The 18,042-nt window shown below is 37.9% G+C and overlaps 2 protein-coding genes and 1 long non-coding RNA gene across 4 annotated transcripts in view; 2 read left to right on the top strand and 1 right to left on the bottom strand.

Annotated features, from left to right (window-relative positions):
• The window catches only part of LOC126926267 (fatty acyl-CoA reductase 1-like), a 141,886-nt gene that overhangs the window by 121,258 nt on the left and 2,586 nt on the right, over positions 1-18,042 (bottom strand). The window lies entirely within an intron of this gene.
• Positions 7,394-18,042, top strand: part of LOC126926270 (putative fatty acyl-CoA reductase CG5065) — a 153,282-nt gene continuing 142,633 nt past the window's right edge. Inside the window, exons 1-6 of one of the 2 annotated variants that reach the window (XM_050742533.1) lie at positions 7,394-7,640; positions 8,877-9,158; positions 9,250-9,566; positions 9,666-9,913; positions 10,150-10,333; positions 10,607-10,792. In XM_050742533.1, coding sequence (XP_050598490.1) covers positions 8,913-9,158; positions 9,250-9,566; positions 9,666-9,913; positions 10,150-10,333; positions 10,607-10,792 — 1,181 coding nt within the window. In that variant the 5' untranslated portion in view covers positions 7,394-7,640; positions 8,877-8,912. Of the gene's footprint in view, positions 7,641-8,876; positions 9,159-9,249; positions 9,567-9,665; positions 9,914-10,149; positions 10,334-10,606; positions 10,793-18,042 lie in introns of those variants that run through there. The other variant, XM_050742532.1, reaches the window with a different exon arrangement.
• Positions 14,725-18,042, top strand: part of LOC126926308 (uncharacterized) — a 63,033-nt gene continuing 59,715 nt past the window's right edge. Inside the window, exon 1 of the long non-coding RNA XR_007714479.1 lies at positions 14,725-14,841. This is a non-coding gene — a long non-coding RNA (uncharacterized LOC126926308). The remainder of the gene's footprint in view (positions 14,842-18,042) is intronic.

The following is an 18,042-nucleotide window of genomic DNA, read 5'->3' as shown; positions in this document are numbered from 1 at the left end:
TTTTTTGTGTGTCCGTATTGCTGGCACCTTATGCATTGTGGGATTTCTTTATTATGTCTAGGTGGTTCCACTATTACTATTGTGTTTATTAATTTTTCTATATCGCATATGTTTTTGTTGTTGTTTCTAGGTTCTAGTTCATCTAGGAATAGCGGTAATGGTTGTTTGGTATCGTACTTGTAAATGTTATTAATTGACCTTACCTGGTGTCCGATTTTTGCAAGTTCTTCGCTTATTTTTCCGGTATTTCTTTTTGAGTGTAATCCCCTGATTACTGCTTTGTAGGTTTTGTCAGTTTTGAGCTGAAAAGTGTGATACGTTGCGTTTTTTTCCTTTAGTGATCTTGTCACTTTTCTGAATATTTCTGGGGTGTTGGTTTGCACTTTCACCTGCTCTATTTTTATCTGTTTGATAACATAGTTGTCTGTCCCTGCAGTGTTGTTTAGTAGTTCGATGAGGGGGTCAATTATTTTCGCATCTATTTATATCGGTGGTGGTTTGGGAATGCGGTTTATCGGACTTTCCGTTGGGTCCGTTGCTGCCTCTTCTGGCAGTGCGCTGAATGGATTATGCATCTTGATATCTTGAGGCCATTGTTTTTTTTTCAAATGTATCAGTTTTCCTCGCGCTTGCGAGCCGGGTTACCTTCCGTTTTTTGCTGGAGTTTGCCACCTTTCCGCTTTCTTCATGGTGTATTGGTATGTTTTCCTCCCAGTCGGATTGTGTCGTTTCCATAATATCGTCTTTTTTCTCTACATATGTAAAGTCTGTAGCTCTGTTTATGAAGTATGTTTCTCCTGAATTACTTATTTTTATTGGTGGAATCTGCATGATTCCACGTTTTGTCGATGGGCGTTTACTTTGTCGCAGTTCCGCCTAGGCAGGCGACCTAAACGGACGTGCGAAACAGTGCTCCAGTGAAAGTGCGGCAAGAGAGAAGAGAAAGGGACAAAGTTAACGCCAAAAATAGACAAAACGTGGAATAATGCAGATTCCACCAATAAAAATAATTAACTCCGGTGAAACATTTTTCATAAATAAAGCTACAGACTCTACATATGTAGAGAAAAATGATGATATTATGGAAACAACACAATCCGACGGAGAGCAAAACATACCAATACAGCAGGAAGAAAGCTGGACGGTGGCAACCTCCAGCAAAAAACGGAAGGTAACCCCGCTCGCAAGCGCGAGGAAAATTGATACATATGAAAAAAAACAATGGCTACAAGATATCAAACTGCACAATCCATTCAGCGCACTGCCAGAAGAGGCAGCAACGGACCCAACGGAAAGTCCGACAAACCGTACACCCAAACCACCACCGATATACGTAGACGCAAAAATAATTGACCCCCTCATCGAACTACTAAACAACATCGCAGGGAAAGACAACTATATCATCAAACAGATAAAAATAGACCAGGTTAAAGTGCAAACCAACACCCCAGAAACATTCAGAAAAATTACAAGATCACTAAAGGAAAAAAATGCAGCATATCACACTTTTCAGCTCAAAACCGACAAAAGCTACAAAGCAGTAATCAGGGGACTACACCCAAAAACAAATACTGGAAAAATAAGTGAAGAACTGGCAAAAATCGGATACCAGGTAAGGTCAATAAATAACATAAACAAATACGATACCAAACAACCACTACCGCTATTCCTAGTTGAACTAGAACCTAAAAACAACAATAAGGAAATATACGATATAGAAAAATTACTAAACACAATAGTAAAAGTGGAGCCACCCAGACATAAAAAAGAAATCCCACAATGCATAAGATGCCAACAATATGGACACACCAAAAACTATTGTAATAGAACCCCGGCATGCGTTAAATGCGCAAAAAATCATCTCACGACACACTGCCCATCCACGGGAAAAATTGAGGAGGTTAAATGCTCCAACTGTAAGGGAAACCACCCAGCCAGCTATAAAGGATGTGAAGTAAGAAAACAATTATAACGTAAACTGTTCCCGCCCCTACGAAGCAGAACAATCACTAACACACAAGCCCAACAGGACAGCACAAATCCTGAAATAATTCCAAGTACAGAGCAAGCAACAAACACCAAACCTATCAGCACCAACACCATTGGTGGTCTAAGCTATGCTCAAATAACCAGCCAATCAACACATACACACAACCAATACCACAGCAATAGTAACAATGACACTGCAGAAATCAAAGAACTACTCAAACAATCCATAAAGAACACCGAAATGCTAATCAGAATGATAAGCGAACAAAACGCAGTACTAAAACAGCAAACTCAACAAATCACAGTCATGCTACAACTAATTACAAACGTGCTAAGCAAAAAATAAAAACGGACACTCTAAAAATAGCAGCCTGGAACTCAAATGGCCTGCAACAACGGGCCCTCGAAATTAGAACATTCATATACAATAATAATATAGACATACTACTTGTCTCAGAAACACACTTCACTACAAAAAGCTACTTGAAAATACCATACTACACCATATATGATACCAAACACCCCTCAGTAGCAGCTCACGGAGGGACAGCAGTGATAGTCAGGAACGATATCAAACATTATCTACACAGCCAAGTTAACAAAGAATATTTACAAGCAACCACTGTTACAGTTCAAACTAGCAGCAACTACTTCCAGTTGTCAGCAGTATATGTGCCTCCGCGACACAAAATAACAACACAAATGTGGGAAGAATACTTCCAGGACCTAGGGGACAAGTACATCGCAGCTGGAGACTACAACTCGAAGCACACGCTTTGGGGGTCAAGAAACATTACACCTCGAGGTAGAACACTGGTAAAATACATAAGAAATAATAACCTCAATATATTATCCACAGGAACACCGACACATTGGCCGACTGACCTGAACAAAAAACCAGATATTCTGGACTTTGCAGTTACAAGGGGACTAAACACAAATAAACTAAAAATAACACCCAACCTCGAGCTCAGCTCCGATCATACACCCATAATAATTGAATACAGAAACAAACCAATTCACTATAGCAAACCAGAAACACTATGCAACAAAACCACCAAATGGCAAACTTTCAAAGAAATAATAGAAAGCAAAATAAACTGCAACATCCCGTTAAAAACTCCTGAACACATAGAACAGGCAGTAGCAACATTGACAGCAACTATTCAGGAAGCAGCAAGGACAACCACTACTCCCGAACCAACCAGCAGACAAACAATAACAATCCCGCAAGAAATACTCGACAAAATCAAAGAAAAAAGAAAAGCAAAAGCAAAATGGCAAAAATACAGAACCCGAGAAAACAAAAAACACTTAAACAAACTTGCAAAGGAAATAAAAAACAAAATAAAGGAGCACAACGATAACGAATTTGCAAAGTTCATAGGGACACTCTCCACACACGAGAACACCAACTACTCACTATGGAAAGCCACGAAAAAAATAAGGAAGCCAATAATACCCGTCCCGGCAATCAGAAAAGCAGATAACACATGGGCAAGAAGCAACGAAGAACAAGCCGAAGAATTCTCCAACCACCTCTGCAACACATTCACACCACACATTATCAACAACAGCAACCTCAAAAGTCATACGGAGGAGGATCCACAAACCACTACTACCACAGCCGACAAGGAATACACCATACCTAAAACATCGGCACAAGAAATTAGAAACATAATTGATAAAACAAAAAACAACAAAGCGCCAGGAATCGACCTAATCAATGGTAAAATCTTGAAAAACCTTCCGCCAAAAGCAATAAGACTAATTACAATAATATTCAATGCAATTCTAAGAATTCAATACTTCCCCAAACCATGGAAATTAGCACAAATCAAAATGTTACATAAACCAGGCAAAGACCCGCACCAAACTGCATCCTACAGACCAATATCACTGCTCCCAGTATTTTCCAAAATACTGGAAAAGATAATATACGACCGCATAAAACTAATAATAGAGACAAAAAAACTAATACCGGATCACCAATTTGGTTTCAGAAACAAACACTCCACGATAGAGCAAATGCACAGGCTTATAAACGAAATAATAGTAGCACTAGAAAACAAGGAATACTGCACAGCCCTCTTTATAGACATAGAGAAAGCATTCGATAAAATTAACCATGAAAGTCTACTACAAACAATTAGGAAACAATTCCCGGAGCAAATACACCACTTAATAAAATCCTACCTAAGCAGCAGAACCTTCGTAATAAAAATCAAGGACACACATTCTCAAGTTAAAGACATCAAGGCCGGGGTACCACAAGGAAGCGTCCTAGGCCCAATACTATACACATTATACACGGCGAACATACCAACAACTACCAACAGCACAGTATTGACATTCGCGGACGACACAGCTATACTAGCCAGGCATACTAACCTAGAAACGGCAGTCAAAATACTACAAGAACATATCGTAAAAATAGAAAATTGGCTACAAGAAAAACAATTAAAAGCAAACCCCAATAAATGCAACCATATTACATTCACGCTACGGAAAAAGATACCACCAAACATCCTATTGAACGGTACGCATATAACGCAAACAAAGCATGTCAAATACCTAGGCTCTCACAGTATCCAGAATTCCGAGAGCTCCTACAGCTCTCACGGGCCTAGAGCACACACAGCTCTCCTTCTCATATCTAAGAATAATCTCTCTCTTCGTTATCTGTATCTTAATCAACGGCGTTACTACCTTGTGTGATTGTATAAAGTGTTGGAAATATACATTATTATAACTCTGTGACTCCCAGTGTTATACCGCAACAACTATCCCGATTATCCTAACCGAAATACGGGGATCGAACTATTCGTGGTGTCAATTATTCTAATCGTAACGGGAATTTATGACTCCCGTTGACGCGTATTCTAACGACCGCGTCTCCCCGCGATAGCTCGAAAATACAGATGTAATGATCTGGATCCTCTGTAAAACTGCAAATGAAGTTGTAATGAAGAGGTGCCTTGTAAATGATGTTCCGCGTGTGGCATTCGAGAAATGGCCTCAATGACTCAAAGTACAAGAAAAACGTAAATTTTTACAGTTACTAATGTTGAAAGGATTATGTAACTTAACAGCCAAGAAGACATAGAATCCATAGATATTAACACTAAACTTACCAGTGTTAGTCAAACTGACCGTTGTCAAACATTTATATAAAATTAACCATATTTAAACGTTATCATATCGCTTTATAATTTCTGGCATAACATGGTTCCTAAAACATGCATACAATATTTTTTTCTGTATTTACTTCTAGATTGCTTTTTTTCTTTTCTAAGAAAAAACTGTATTCTGTCCTGCCTACCGCGGGCGGTCAATTTGACCAGCCGATAAAATAATTTAGTTATTCTTAAAATAAATGCAATCAGTTCAAAGAAAAGGCTATCTCAAGGTCAGATAACAAACAAAATCGGTAATAACAAATAATAACAACTGTTACGCCCGTAATCTTGCCATGCACTACAATCCATCTGTCGATCTAGATGGCCATCAGCTGTCAAAGCATATCAACCAAGAACTCAATGCATATCCTAAGGAACCGCCATAAAATTTAGCACTTTTTACGGTCAATTGTTACAAACATTTTAAAAGTTAAGAAGTTTCTTGGGGATACTGCTCATTGCGATAAAACACGGAAAAAGCAGATTTCTCTCAATTCCACCCTCGTGTAAACGTTGGTGAGAACGGCCAATACTCATCAATATTTTCTTATGAATATCGCCATCGCAGACCATATTCTTACTTGCTACTGTCCTTTCGACCAGAATATATCTTAGTTTGTTAGTCAATAAGTCGACATCTAAACTTGTTATCTCCAAAACTGAGAGGAAGCATCTCAGAGCGTTTTGTGTAAAGTTGTTATAAAAGGAAAAGTAAAGCATATATAATTTGACAATAATTTTGTATCCCGATCATGGTATTATTCTATGATAAATGTTTACCCTAAAAATGTCAAGACTTTCCAAAACAAATTATTAAAAAAATAACGAACATGGAAGAATGTTCAATGTGCGACGAACAAGAAACTTCAGCAACAGAAAACAGCATGGAAACACATGAAAAGCTCTTTATAAGCGAATGAAAGTTGAATATTATAAATGAGCGTTCACGTCTAGAGCAAAAAGGAAAGAAATTATTGTTACTGACTGATGTAGATAACCAACCTATCGAAACTGGGCCCGATGCAAGTCCCAAACCTGCCTAGATATCAGTTCATAGTATTTTTAGAGATATGCTAAACGGCATATAATGAAAGGACAAGTGAGAACGACATTTTATCTTATCACTGATTACCGTATAAGGAATCATAGAATAAAATATACGGAAGAAGCATTTAGAGTATTGGGGAATAAGAGGGAGTTAGATGCAACAAAACTAGACGTATTTATTGCTGTGCTTTATGCCCACGGTGCATATTAAGCAAAAGAATTTAGATGTCTCATATTTCTGGAATGAAGTTTGGAGGCCTGCATTTTTTTCAAAAACAATGAGCAGGGATGACCTTCCTGAAATGCTGAGGTTTATATGATCTGATAAGAAGAGCGAATGAAGCCAATAAATTTGCAATGGTATCTGCAATATGGTGACCGATTTATAGAAAATCCACAAAGTGGTTATAAACCTGGTGCATACATTACTTTTGTAGAAAGAATTGCGAGAAAAAACCATGCAATGAAACTATCAACAAGTTCAGATTCATTACTACAAAAAACTTGTCGAATAGAAAATTGTAAATGTTACAAAATTACGAAAATGTGTTCAAGATACGGGAAATATGTATGCGGCAAATGTACATTTGATAATAAGATAATTTGTAGAAAATGCAATGAGGTTGAAGAAGATATGCCTCTATATAAATGAAAGTGTAATTTTATTTAAGTCTAGACTTGAAATTAAGCAACAGCAAATTTGGACGAAATTTTTTGAAAGTTCATCGTTTTATATACATTCAGTTATAAATTAATCATTACCTAATCTAAATCACAAAAACTGTTATTTCTTTAATCACCGGTCATTTTGACCCGACAAAGTAGGAATAGATGTACACAAAGTGCTGGTAGATTTAGTGCAGAAGGTACTGTTAATCGATCTTGATGTGTATTTGAATAAAGGAAATTTCGTATGAAAGTGATTGCTTCATTATCCCTACAGGTAATGTATTTTATCACGATGAACGATATTTTACTTGAACTTAATAATATAATTGAGTAATACATATTTCTCCATTACCATTTCATGGTATCTCTTATACATATGTAATCAATGTTACATTAGCATACTTCACTTCATCTGCGTATATTTCATCTTATTTTACGAAAAACATGTATATTTTTTACTAAGAGAATGTTACACAACTAAAATATATCTCGCGTAGTTGATATTGCCATCGCAGATCGTATTTTTTACTTTCACAGATACGAATGCTTTGGGAGATGAATTAATTAATAATATCCATAACGCATATCATTATCCAGTTTCAGTAGTAGGGTGGGGTTATTAATACTATGAGTACTTAGAGGAGCGACACATCGAATATCGTTAAAGTGCTGCGACAGACGTATCGGTATTCACAATCGTGAAGTCGCACTTTTGTTCGATATTTGGTTAACGATACGCAGTGGAAATATTATCAGGTAACAGACGATTCCTTGTTATTTTGTATTCAATTGTGTCTTTCATTAAAGGTTATTCATTATTACCACTATCATATGTATCAAAAATATCATCGGGTCATTAATTACTACAATAGCTTAAATGAAGTTTTTGGATTCTCAAATATTTATCTTATATTTTACATTTTATCTAGTAAAACTGGTTTATTATTGCGATTTTTCAATAATTTACAACCAATCAATCAATCAGTAATCGGAACATTCGCCGTTTCGAGATAGTTGCACGAGATATCGGATAATTTTACGGAATATATCGGAATGTATTACTTTTATATGAATTTTCATTTATTCAAATACAGATTAAGATTGATTGACAGTTCCGTTAAACATCCAACACTATGTATATTCCTTACTTATATTGCATTTACATTACTTTCGAGTTTTTGTTTTGTTTTGTTTCGATACCTAGAGCATTATTAGTTCCATACTAAAGTCTTATATTCGGAATTCACTGAACCGAATAAACAAAAGAATACATTAGAATACATTGTACATGAACACTAATAAAATATGTATACAGTACATATTTCAAACAGAAGAGGCATCCGCTATTAGGAAATACAATATTCTGTTCGGATAATAAAATGTTCCAGTATCAAGGTAATCGAATAATGGATGCTCGAAAAAATCGGATGAGGGGGGGAGGGACTACTTATACAGGGTGTTTGGTTGCAAAATCTTGAAGATACAATAAAATAGAAATATCAGAAATTTTCTTCCTTTTGCCACCATAAATAATTAATGAATGGAGAGAACATATGAAATATATTAATACGGATATCACATGAGCATGTTGTCACGGGGGGTGACAGCAGAATCACATACGCATTAACTATTCACGAGGAGCTACTAAATGTGAGCTAACACTGTCTCGCATGACCTACACACATTTCCCACACAAATTACTGATCACTGTATGTTATGATATTCACAAGCATACACATGAAATAAAAAATGAAGACGTCAAATGAAACTACATAAGGAATGTTTAAACTTAGACTCGAAATATTATCGTTACTTAATCGAATATCGTTGACCTAACGCAATTATTTGATTCATGCAAAACGAACCAATAATTATTGAATTACGTAGATTTCTTTAGAAGGTAATATATAAAAAGATTTCAACTATAACCAATATGGTATATCATTTAACACATTTTTCCACTTACTGTTTGTCGGGAATGATAATCTATAGCAAATATTGGAACTGAAAGTGTCAAGATCCTGAAACATGGATACAGTCAATAAAGAAAGAAATGAAAATGCGATCAATAAAGGGTTGAATAAGACGAATACTCTCGAAGAGTTCTACGCCGGTAGTGGGATTCTTTTGACTGGGGCAACCGGATTCGTTGGAAAAGGTCTCCTGGAAAAGCTGCTCCGCATGTGTCCGCGCATCACTAACATTTTTATACTTATTCGCGCAAAAACTAACGAAACGATAGAACAACGAATTAAGAAGCTCATAGATGATCCCGTTCGTAAATATAACCACTTGTTTCCTTCAATGTTTGAGCCTGTCAGGAGATAAATTGATTAAATCTCATTTCTGGAATTTTCGTTTTCAGATGTACGATGACATCAAAGCAAAACATCCCTCAGTTTTCCATAAAGTCTACCCAGTTAAAAGTGACATGAGTCTGTCGGATTTAGGTCTCTCGCGAGAAGATAGAAATCTGTTGTTAGAGAAAGTAAACATAGTGTTTCACGCCGCGGCGACTGTGAAATTCAACGAACCGTTACACGTGGCTGTTAATGTGAATACAAAAGGTACCGCTCGTGTCATCGAGCTTTGGAGCGAACTAAAGCATCCGATTAGCTTCGTCTACGTTAGCACAGCTTATAGTAATGCGAATCTACATGAGATCGGGGAAAAAGTTTATACGTAAGGATAAGTTATACGCAGATGTTGTTCCGGCGTTTGCGAATATTACATTTATAATTGTAGCGTGATGAATATGTTCACTTACTATTGTCTTTGCAGCACGAGCTTGAAACCTTCAGAGGTGATCGATATGTGTGACAAATTCGACGAAACGTCGATCAACCAAATAGAAAAAGGGATTTTAAAAACTTATCCAAACACATACACATTCAGTAAAAATTTAGCAGAGCAGATTGTAGCAAGCGAGTGCAAAAATCTGCCAGTTGCGATAGTGCGGCCAAGCATAGTTGGCGCCTCATTGGAAGAACCATGTCCTGGTTGGATACAGAATATTTCTGGATTTACAGGTACTTAACAGATATTTTTCAATAGTAATTGTTCAATACTCCTTACATTTCCTAAAAGTGGAGTTAATTGATTTTTTTATGAGAAGGTAAATGAGAGACTCTCCACTAGATCATGATTATTGTAATTCAAATTTGTTATTCCTCACAATTACGAAAATTCATTCTCATTTATATAGCATTACATTTCTGCCAATCGAAAATCACAAATAACTTCTCAACCAATTTAATGTTACCAGGTACCCTTCTACTAATCGCCAGAGGATGTGCAACAGCAATTCGCGGTAGGAAAGATGCAAGAGTGGATGTAGTGCCTCTGGATTTCGTAGTCGACGTGATAATATGTAGTGCATGGCATGTCACGCTACATCCTAAGCACGAAGTTAAAGTTTACAACTGCACGAGTAACGCTAATCCTTTTAGGTAAAATTTATTACGAATCTATTTCAACTCATGTAATTCGATTGTTACAGTATTCCAAAAAATTCTGTTTATTTAAGTAATGTGGACAAATCGCAAACAAACATAGAATGCTAAAGTCCATTTTTGATTTCAATACGTTAATTTAGGATAATAGTGATGTAATATAATACTTATTTAATTGCATAATATTTCCTGAGATACTCGAATAGCAATAAATATTAGTTTAAGCGTAATTCGATTAATTGTACAAATGTAATTGGTTCAATTGGCAAGATGGGGTCAGATGAGAGATGCCATTGTGAAATGTAGCATAGAAACGCCACTGAACGATACGCTATGGTATCCGGGTTGTCCAATAATAGCTAATAGATATATTTACAAGGTTCGGAGTGTAATTCCATATATTTTGCCTGCGTTCGTCATAGATATCTTTTTAAAGCTCCGAGGTAGTAAACCAATGTGAGTATTCTATCGATCCTTGAACAACGAGGACAATCTTTCTGGGATAATCTCTGTCTTCATCTATAAACTATAATAATGGTTAAAAATGATATTTTCAGAATGATGAAACTTCTTAAAAATGGCAATAAGCTGTTCACATTGGTAGCATTTTTCGCCTTAAACGAATGGACTTTCCAAAGGGATAACTGTTCCAACTTGGCGAGGAAGGTAAAAATGTTGAACGATAGCGATATGGTCAAACTAGATTTACGGGATATGAATTGGGAAAAATATGTCGCAATTTACCTAATGGGAATTAGGAAATTTACCTCGAAAGGAGACTTTAAGTCAACAGCCCGACAACGGTTATCAAGGTGCATATAAAAGTATCTTCGTATAAAAAAATAGGAACAAATATAAATACATAAATTTTCGGTTATTTCAGGTTGTATTGGATACATCAGGTTACCAGAATATCCGGTATAATAATGTTATTATTGATAATATTATGTGTTGTTTATTGACTAAATGATCGTTACCTTCTTCTCTTTGAAGCAATATAACCAAAAACAATATAAATATTATATAATTTTATAAAGAAGGGGTTCTTATCCGTTTTATTTTATCTTTCCACTCGTCTAACTAAATCTCATTTCTAACTAAATTCATTTATGACATTGATTAATAAGTATGTATGTATTTATATGTGCTTGGTTTTTGATTTATAAACAACTCATACATGATGATTTCTCTACTCCTCGATATTTGTAGTATAATAACATTTGCAAACATTGATACATGATCTTTAAGTGTGTATTTAGAAATCACTTCTACATAAAAATTCTACAACATGTCTTCATGTAATGCTAAACAACAAAAGAATTATATAGAGAAAGATAGTAACATTCACCACCAATAACTTGTATATTAAAATCTCAATAAATATTTATAAAATATAAAAAATAAATATTTTTTCGTATAATGGGAAAAACTTTTTTCATCCTCGAACAAACAAAAGTTAAGAGATAATTATACGACAACTATTGTAAATTCGACCAATCGCGGGGAGACGCAATCGCGAGGAAACACGTCAACGGGAGTTGTAAATTCCCGTTACGATTATAATAATCGACGCCGCGAGTAGATCGATCCCCTGATTTCCGTTAAGACAATAGGGGTGGTTGAAATGATATAACTTCGTGATTAACAGTGTTATAACTTATATATTTTCCAACAACTTCGTATAATCACACACACTAGTAACGTCGCTGAGTATGAGGGTTGCCTTGATCTTGCTCTGACTGCCAATCTGATAGATGAATTCTCGGGTCGTAGTAGACGTAGCGATTGATCAGATCCGAGTTTGACTGAATCGAATCAACAGAATCAACCGAATGACCGAATGAATAGACTTCGACTGCTTGACTTCGACAGTGACTTCGACTGGTTGACTTGAACTGTCTGACTTCGAATGCTTGACTTCGACAGTGTAACTTCTTCTTGACTGTTCGTTGGGTATGCGAACCAGTAAAGTTGACCTCCTTGGTGGCGTAGAAGCAGTAGTAGCAGTAGTAGCAATAGGAGCAATAGGAGCAATAGGAGCCGTAAGAGACGTAGGAACTGTAGGCAATGTGAGAACAGAAGGAACTCTGGGCATCGTGAGAGCTGTAGGAACTCTGAAGTTTTTGCTGATGTGATTACGGAGGAAAGCTCGGTATGGGTGTCCTTTTTGAACGAAGGAAGCTGATTCGTTGTTCATACTTTTCGTTATGAAAGTGAGGACACGGATCCGCGCTACCCATTGGCTAAAACGTCGATGATTGAAGATGGGAGGTGTAAGCACCCCACTGACATGGTTCATAGGTAAATCCAGACATTTCTATTATATAAATATTTGTTTTTCCCTACTATATAATTACCGGTTTTCTTCGTAATTTTGAAGAACACACAATAGACCTAAGGACTTTTTAAGTACCAGTTATAAACCGAAAATACTTGCAGGATTAACGGTTCCTGCAAGCCAATGAGACTCGGTTTATGGTGGGGCCTTAGGTTTATTAAGGGTTTCTCTAACGGTGCTTGGGCCTTGACGGTCAGACAATGAAAAACGTCGCGCGGACCTTTTCACGCGACGTAACAACTATAATAATTTATCATTGAAAAGATCTCTGAGAATTAAGCAATGATGATAGAAAATAAATATCTTTTAAAATAAGATAGTTCCAAACCTCACTTTGGTTACTAAATTGTTTGTTCACAAACCTTATAGGCCTTTAACCAGTCGGCGTTAAAATATATATCATTGGCGAAGTAACGAATAAACGTGCCATTCAGAGCTGGGTAATATATTATTTCATATAATAAATAGTAAATAATATACGTGAGGAGTGGTGATTAGGGAACCTATCTGCCGTCGCTCGTTATTTGTATTGCCGAGTGCTGTCTGATCTCCTTTGGAAATCAGCGAATACTTTGAAAACTAAGTTTCCCTTATACAAGATCTCTCTATATTTACGTTCCTCCTCTTCATTAATGTCCTCGTTAGTTTTTGTTACACAGTGGCGGATAACTGAGATAGACGAATGTATTGTATACACTTTTCTTCATTAGGGATTTCATCAGAAATACATGGTTGTATACATCTGTTTCAAATATCTTTTAATCAATCGTAAACTTCAGATCGATATATCTGCGAGCGCAGACCCGGCCTTTACAGAATGTGCTCTCGTAAGTATCATGAACCGTCAGTTCGGTTCGCGACGGGGATGAGAGCGGACGAGTTGGTGGGACGCTCTCGCTAGCTAGGCGCCAGACGAGTATGGTGATACATGCGTGCGTGAATTCAAGCAGAATGCTATGGATTTGTTAGGAAGATGATACATTTATACTGTACATGTGAATGTGTGTGTAAGCGTCTGAGGGCGTCCAGGCCTTAATTGGGACAAAAGACGATTGGCAGGCGTTAGAAGCATCTGGAAGAGTCGGTAGACAACAAGCGTGCGTGCGAGTAGGTTTTCGAGGTCTTCAGAGTATAATATATATGTATAACTGTTGTGTGCTGAATAAAGGAAATTATTTGTATTTCCGAATCCCTCCTATATCTTTACATGGTAGCGGAGCGTGGTTCATAGTTTTGCAAGTTATTTAGTGCGTGGTTTTTCAATCTTGCGAGTTAGTTCGAGTGAGTTTCAGTAAGGGAAGAAACGTTCAAAGGATATAAAGAGAAAAAATATACTTCGGGCACGTAAGAACGCTTGAATAAGAGATAAGGAATCAATTAAAATGGAGAGATCGGAAATCATGATATCTATATTCGATGGTGATGATTACGATATATGGAAGCAAAGAATAACGAAGTTTCTAAGGTATAAAAATGCGAGATTGTCACAACTACAATGTGAAGACCGAAACAGACAGTGAAGACTAGGACAAAAAGGATCTGAAGGCAATAAATATAATTTACAGTGCCATCACAAATAGACAATTGGAATATATTAGAGAGAAAAAAACGGCGTATGAAATAATGAAAAAGTTCGATGAAATGTACTTGAAAGAGTCGACGGCACTACAGATCGTATGCAGAAGGAGATTGGAAAAGATAAGACTTAATAACTACAGTGATTCGGCATCATTCTTTAGCGATTTCGAAAAATTTTTTTATTTTTTCTATTTATTAGAATATTTACAATCAATTCTCGTTGAGAATTTTCAGTAACTTAATTTGGCGTGATACAATGACATGGATTATAATAGTTTTATATTGTTGGTTCTAGTAGAAACTAAGGATTTGATCTAGAGGGTATTTTCTTTTTAGTCTGCTGGTCTGGTCCGTCGTGTCCAGTAGTTGGGTGACTAGTGGGTTGTGGTGGTTGTTGACTCCTGTGTTATATCTGCTTCTGGACTTGTGCATTTCATCTTTGACTGTAGGTATCTTGAGGTCACGGTGGATTGTTTCGTTGGTAACATGCCAGGATGCATTTAATAGGGATCTTAGCGTTTTCGATTGGAAGCGTTGGAGTATTTCAATGTTGGAATTACTTGCTGTTCCCCATAGTTGGATTCCGTAGGTCCAGACTGGTTTTATTACGGCCTTATAGAGCGTAATTTTGATCTGCGTGCTTAGGTTGGAGCGACGGCCAATGAGCCAATAAAATTTTTTGAGTTTGTCCCTGAGTTGTTTGGATTTGTCTAGGATATGTTGTTTCCAGGTTAATCTCCTGTCCAGAGTCATGCCTAGGTATCTGACTGTGTCCTTGTTGGGAACTGTTATATTGTTAATGGAGACCTGTGGGCAGATTTGTTTTCGCAGCGTGAAGGTTACATATGTGGATTTTTTTTCATTAATTTTGAAGCCCCATTTGTGGAACCACTTTTCCATTGAATCGAGACCTCGCTGGAGAGTGGATGAGGCTATTGTCGGGTTGGCGTGGAACGCTAATAGCGCTGTGTCGTCGGCAAATGTTGCTATGGTTATTCCTGTTGATATTGGTAAGTCGGTAGCGTAGATGGAGAATAGAAGGGGTCCGAGGACACTACCTTGGGGTATGCCCGCTTCTATTGGGAAAGTTGTGGTAATGGCGTCTGCGTATTTAACCATGAATTGCCTATTGGTTAGGTAGGACTTTAAGATGGAGTAGTAAGTGTGTGGTAGGACTTTTTTCAGTTTGTAAAGAAGTGCCATACTTTGTCGAATGCCTGTTCAATATCAAGGAATACCGCCGAGCAGTATTTTTTCTTTTCGAGGGTTTGGCTGATATTGTGTGTTATTTGGTGGATTTGCTCTATTGTGGAATGCTGCTTCCGAATACCGAATTGATGATCTGGCAGAGTTTTCAGATCCTCTAGGAGTGGAAAGAGTCGATTCGTTAGCAACTTTTCGAATAGTTTTGACAAAGTGGGTAGAAGACTAATTGGGCGATAGGAGCTAGTTTCGTGTATTGGTTTTCCGGGTTTTGGGATGAGCGTAATTTGTGACGTTTTCCAGGTTTTGGGATAGTATTCAAGGCGGAGAATTGCGTTGAAGATTGAAGAAACGAGTGCAATCCCTTTTACAGGTAGTTCCTTAATTGCTTTGTTACTTATTTGATCATGTCCCGGTGCTTTCCTGGGGTTCAGGCGATGGATTAATTCGGTAACCTCTAGAGAAGTGAAAGGTTTAATGGGGAGAGACATTTGGAAGGTAGAATGCAGGTATTCTGTTATTTCCGGAGCGGTATTGGAGGAATGTGGTTTGATAATGTTGGATAGGTAGTTGGCGAAGAGGTTGGCTTTTTCTATAGGGTTTCGTGCCCATCCGCCTTGCGGACAGCGAATTGGTGGGATTATTTGGGGGGGGGGGGGGGACGCGTGAGTTTCCTGGAAGCCTTCCATAGTGAGTAGTTGGAGTCGGCAGAGGAGGACAAATCGACGAGGTACTTTTGGAAACAGTTGTTTTTGAATTTTTTAATGATTTTGGTTAACTTCCTGGTTGCGTTGTTTAGCTTGCGGTTGTCGTCCGGTGTTCTATGGGTTTGTTATACTCTTCTTAGTCTTCGTTTTTCTGTAATTTTGTTTAATATGTAATGGGGGTATTCGTGTTTATTGATAGAAGTCTTGGTAGGTGTTGAAGAGCGGATGGCGTTTATTATACTCGTGTTCAAGTATTCTGTGGCAGTTTCGATATCTGCCTTTGTTTTTAGTGAGATTGAGGCAGGGGTTGAGCGGTTAAAGATTTCTCTAAAGAGCTGCCAGTTGGTGAGTTGGTTGTGAATAAAGCCATTAGGTGGGTTTTCGATTATTGCTGAACCGACTGCTGCTATTACGGGGGAGTTGTCGGAAGAGAGTTCAGTCGAAGAGTTGATTTTGAAGTATCTGGGCGAGATATTTTTGGTTATGAAGAAGTCGAGTAAATCGGGGATTTTGTTAGTGTCAGTGGGCCAGTATGTGGGTTCATATGTGGTGAGGTAGTTGAGATTGTTGATGGTTATGCTTTTCAGGAGGTTTTTTTCCTCTTGCTGTGACAAGTCTGCTGCCCCGTTGGGTATGTTTGGCGTTATAGTGTCCTCCAGCTAAGAATCTATTGCCTAGGGCGTCAAATAGGCTGTCGAAGTTCTCTTTTGCAATCGAGTGTCTGGGAGGGCAGTATACTGCTGAGGTGGTGATTGTACCATGGTGGTTTTCTATTGCTACGCTTGTGGCTTGAAGGTAGTCTTTCTGGAATGATGGGAGCTCGTAGTGCTTAATGCTGGATTTGATGATGATTCCAGTACCGCCGTGTGCCTTTCCGCTGGGGTGTTGGGTGTTATTATTATGTAGCGTTTTATAGGCTGAGTATCCTTTGTAGTTCGCAGGATGCTCTCCTTGACAGTGGAAGCACTTCGCGGGGGTTTCAGGGGATTTAGTGCATTGGTCAGTGGAGTGACTACCTGCACATTTTACGCACCGAAAGTTATGATTGCAGTATTTCTGCATGTGGCCGTACCTTTGGCACTTTTCGCATTGTACTATTTCTTTCTCTACGAGAGGTGGTTCGAACTTAACTATGGAGTTCATCAGCCGGTTGACGTTGTAGATTTCTTTGTTATTTCCTTTTTGTTTTATATCTATGAAAAATAGTGATAGTGGATTTTTTGAGATTCTATGTTTAATGTTGCTAATGTTGGTTACCTCATGGCCAAGATTTTGAAGTTCGAACTTTAGTTCGTCTAGGTCGACTGAGTGGTGGATATTACGTAGCACCACTCGAAATGGTCTTTCTTGCTTGAGTTGGTAAGTGTGGAAGTTGGCATTCAGGTTTTTTAACAACTTCGTTAATTTCTTGTATGCGTCAGGGTTAGCCGGCAGGACTTTTACGCTGCTGTTGCTGATTTTCAATTTATATTCGTCCTTGCCGATTTCTTTTTGGATTGTCTTTGTCATTGGTTGGATGTCAATGATATCATCGATGAAGATTGGCGGGGGAGGGGGGTTTTTTGTGTAAGTTGTTTATTTACCTCTGTGGTTGTGTCCATAGCGACATCAGCCTCCAGTATCGCGAAACTGTTGTGGGTGGTCACTTGGCTGGCTGGCGGGTTGGGTTGCCTTTTGCTCACATTGGTCCTGCTGGCTTCGAGTTGCGTTTTTTCGTTAGAGGGTCGTTTGCAAAATGGGGTGTATTGCCCCTTTGCCACGGGGGAGGAAGAGCAGCGTCGTTGTAACTGCGCTCCGTTGCTCCCGTTTGGGATGATTGGGCCATCGTCGATCTAGTTCATTCAATGTGAAATAACTAGTCGAGAGGCTGTGATTCCGAT

This window comes from Bombus affinis, chromosome 17, assembly GCF_024516045.1.
Source record: "Bombus affinis isolate iyBomAffi1 chromosome 17, iyBomAffi1.2, whole genome shotgun sequence".
Taxonomy (NCBI): Eukaryota; Metazoa; Arthropoda; class Insecta; order Hymenoptera; family Apidae; genus Bombus; species Bombus affinis.
The sequence above is the reverse complement of the archived record's forward strand: the minus strand, read 5'-3'. Positions and strand labels throughout refer to the sequence as shown.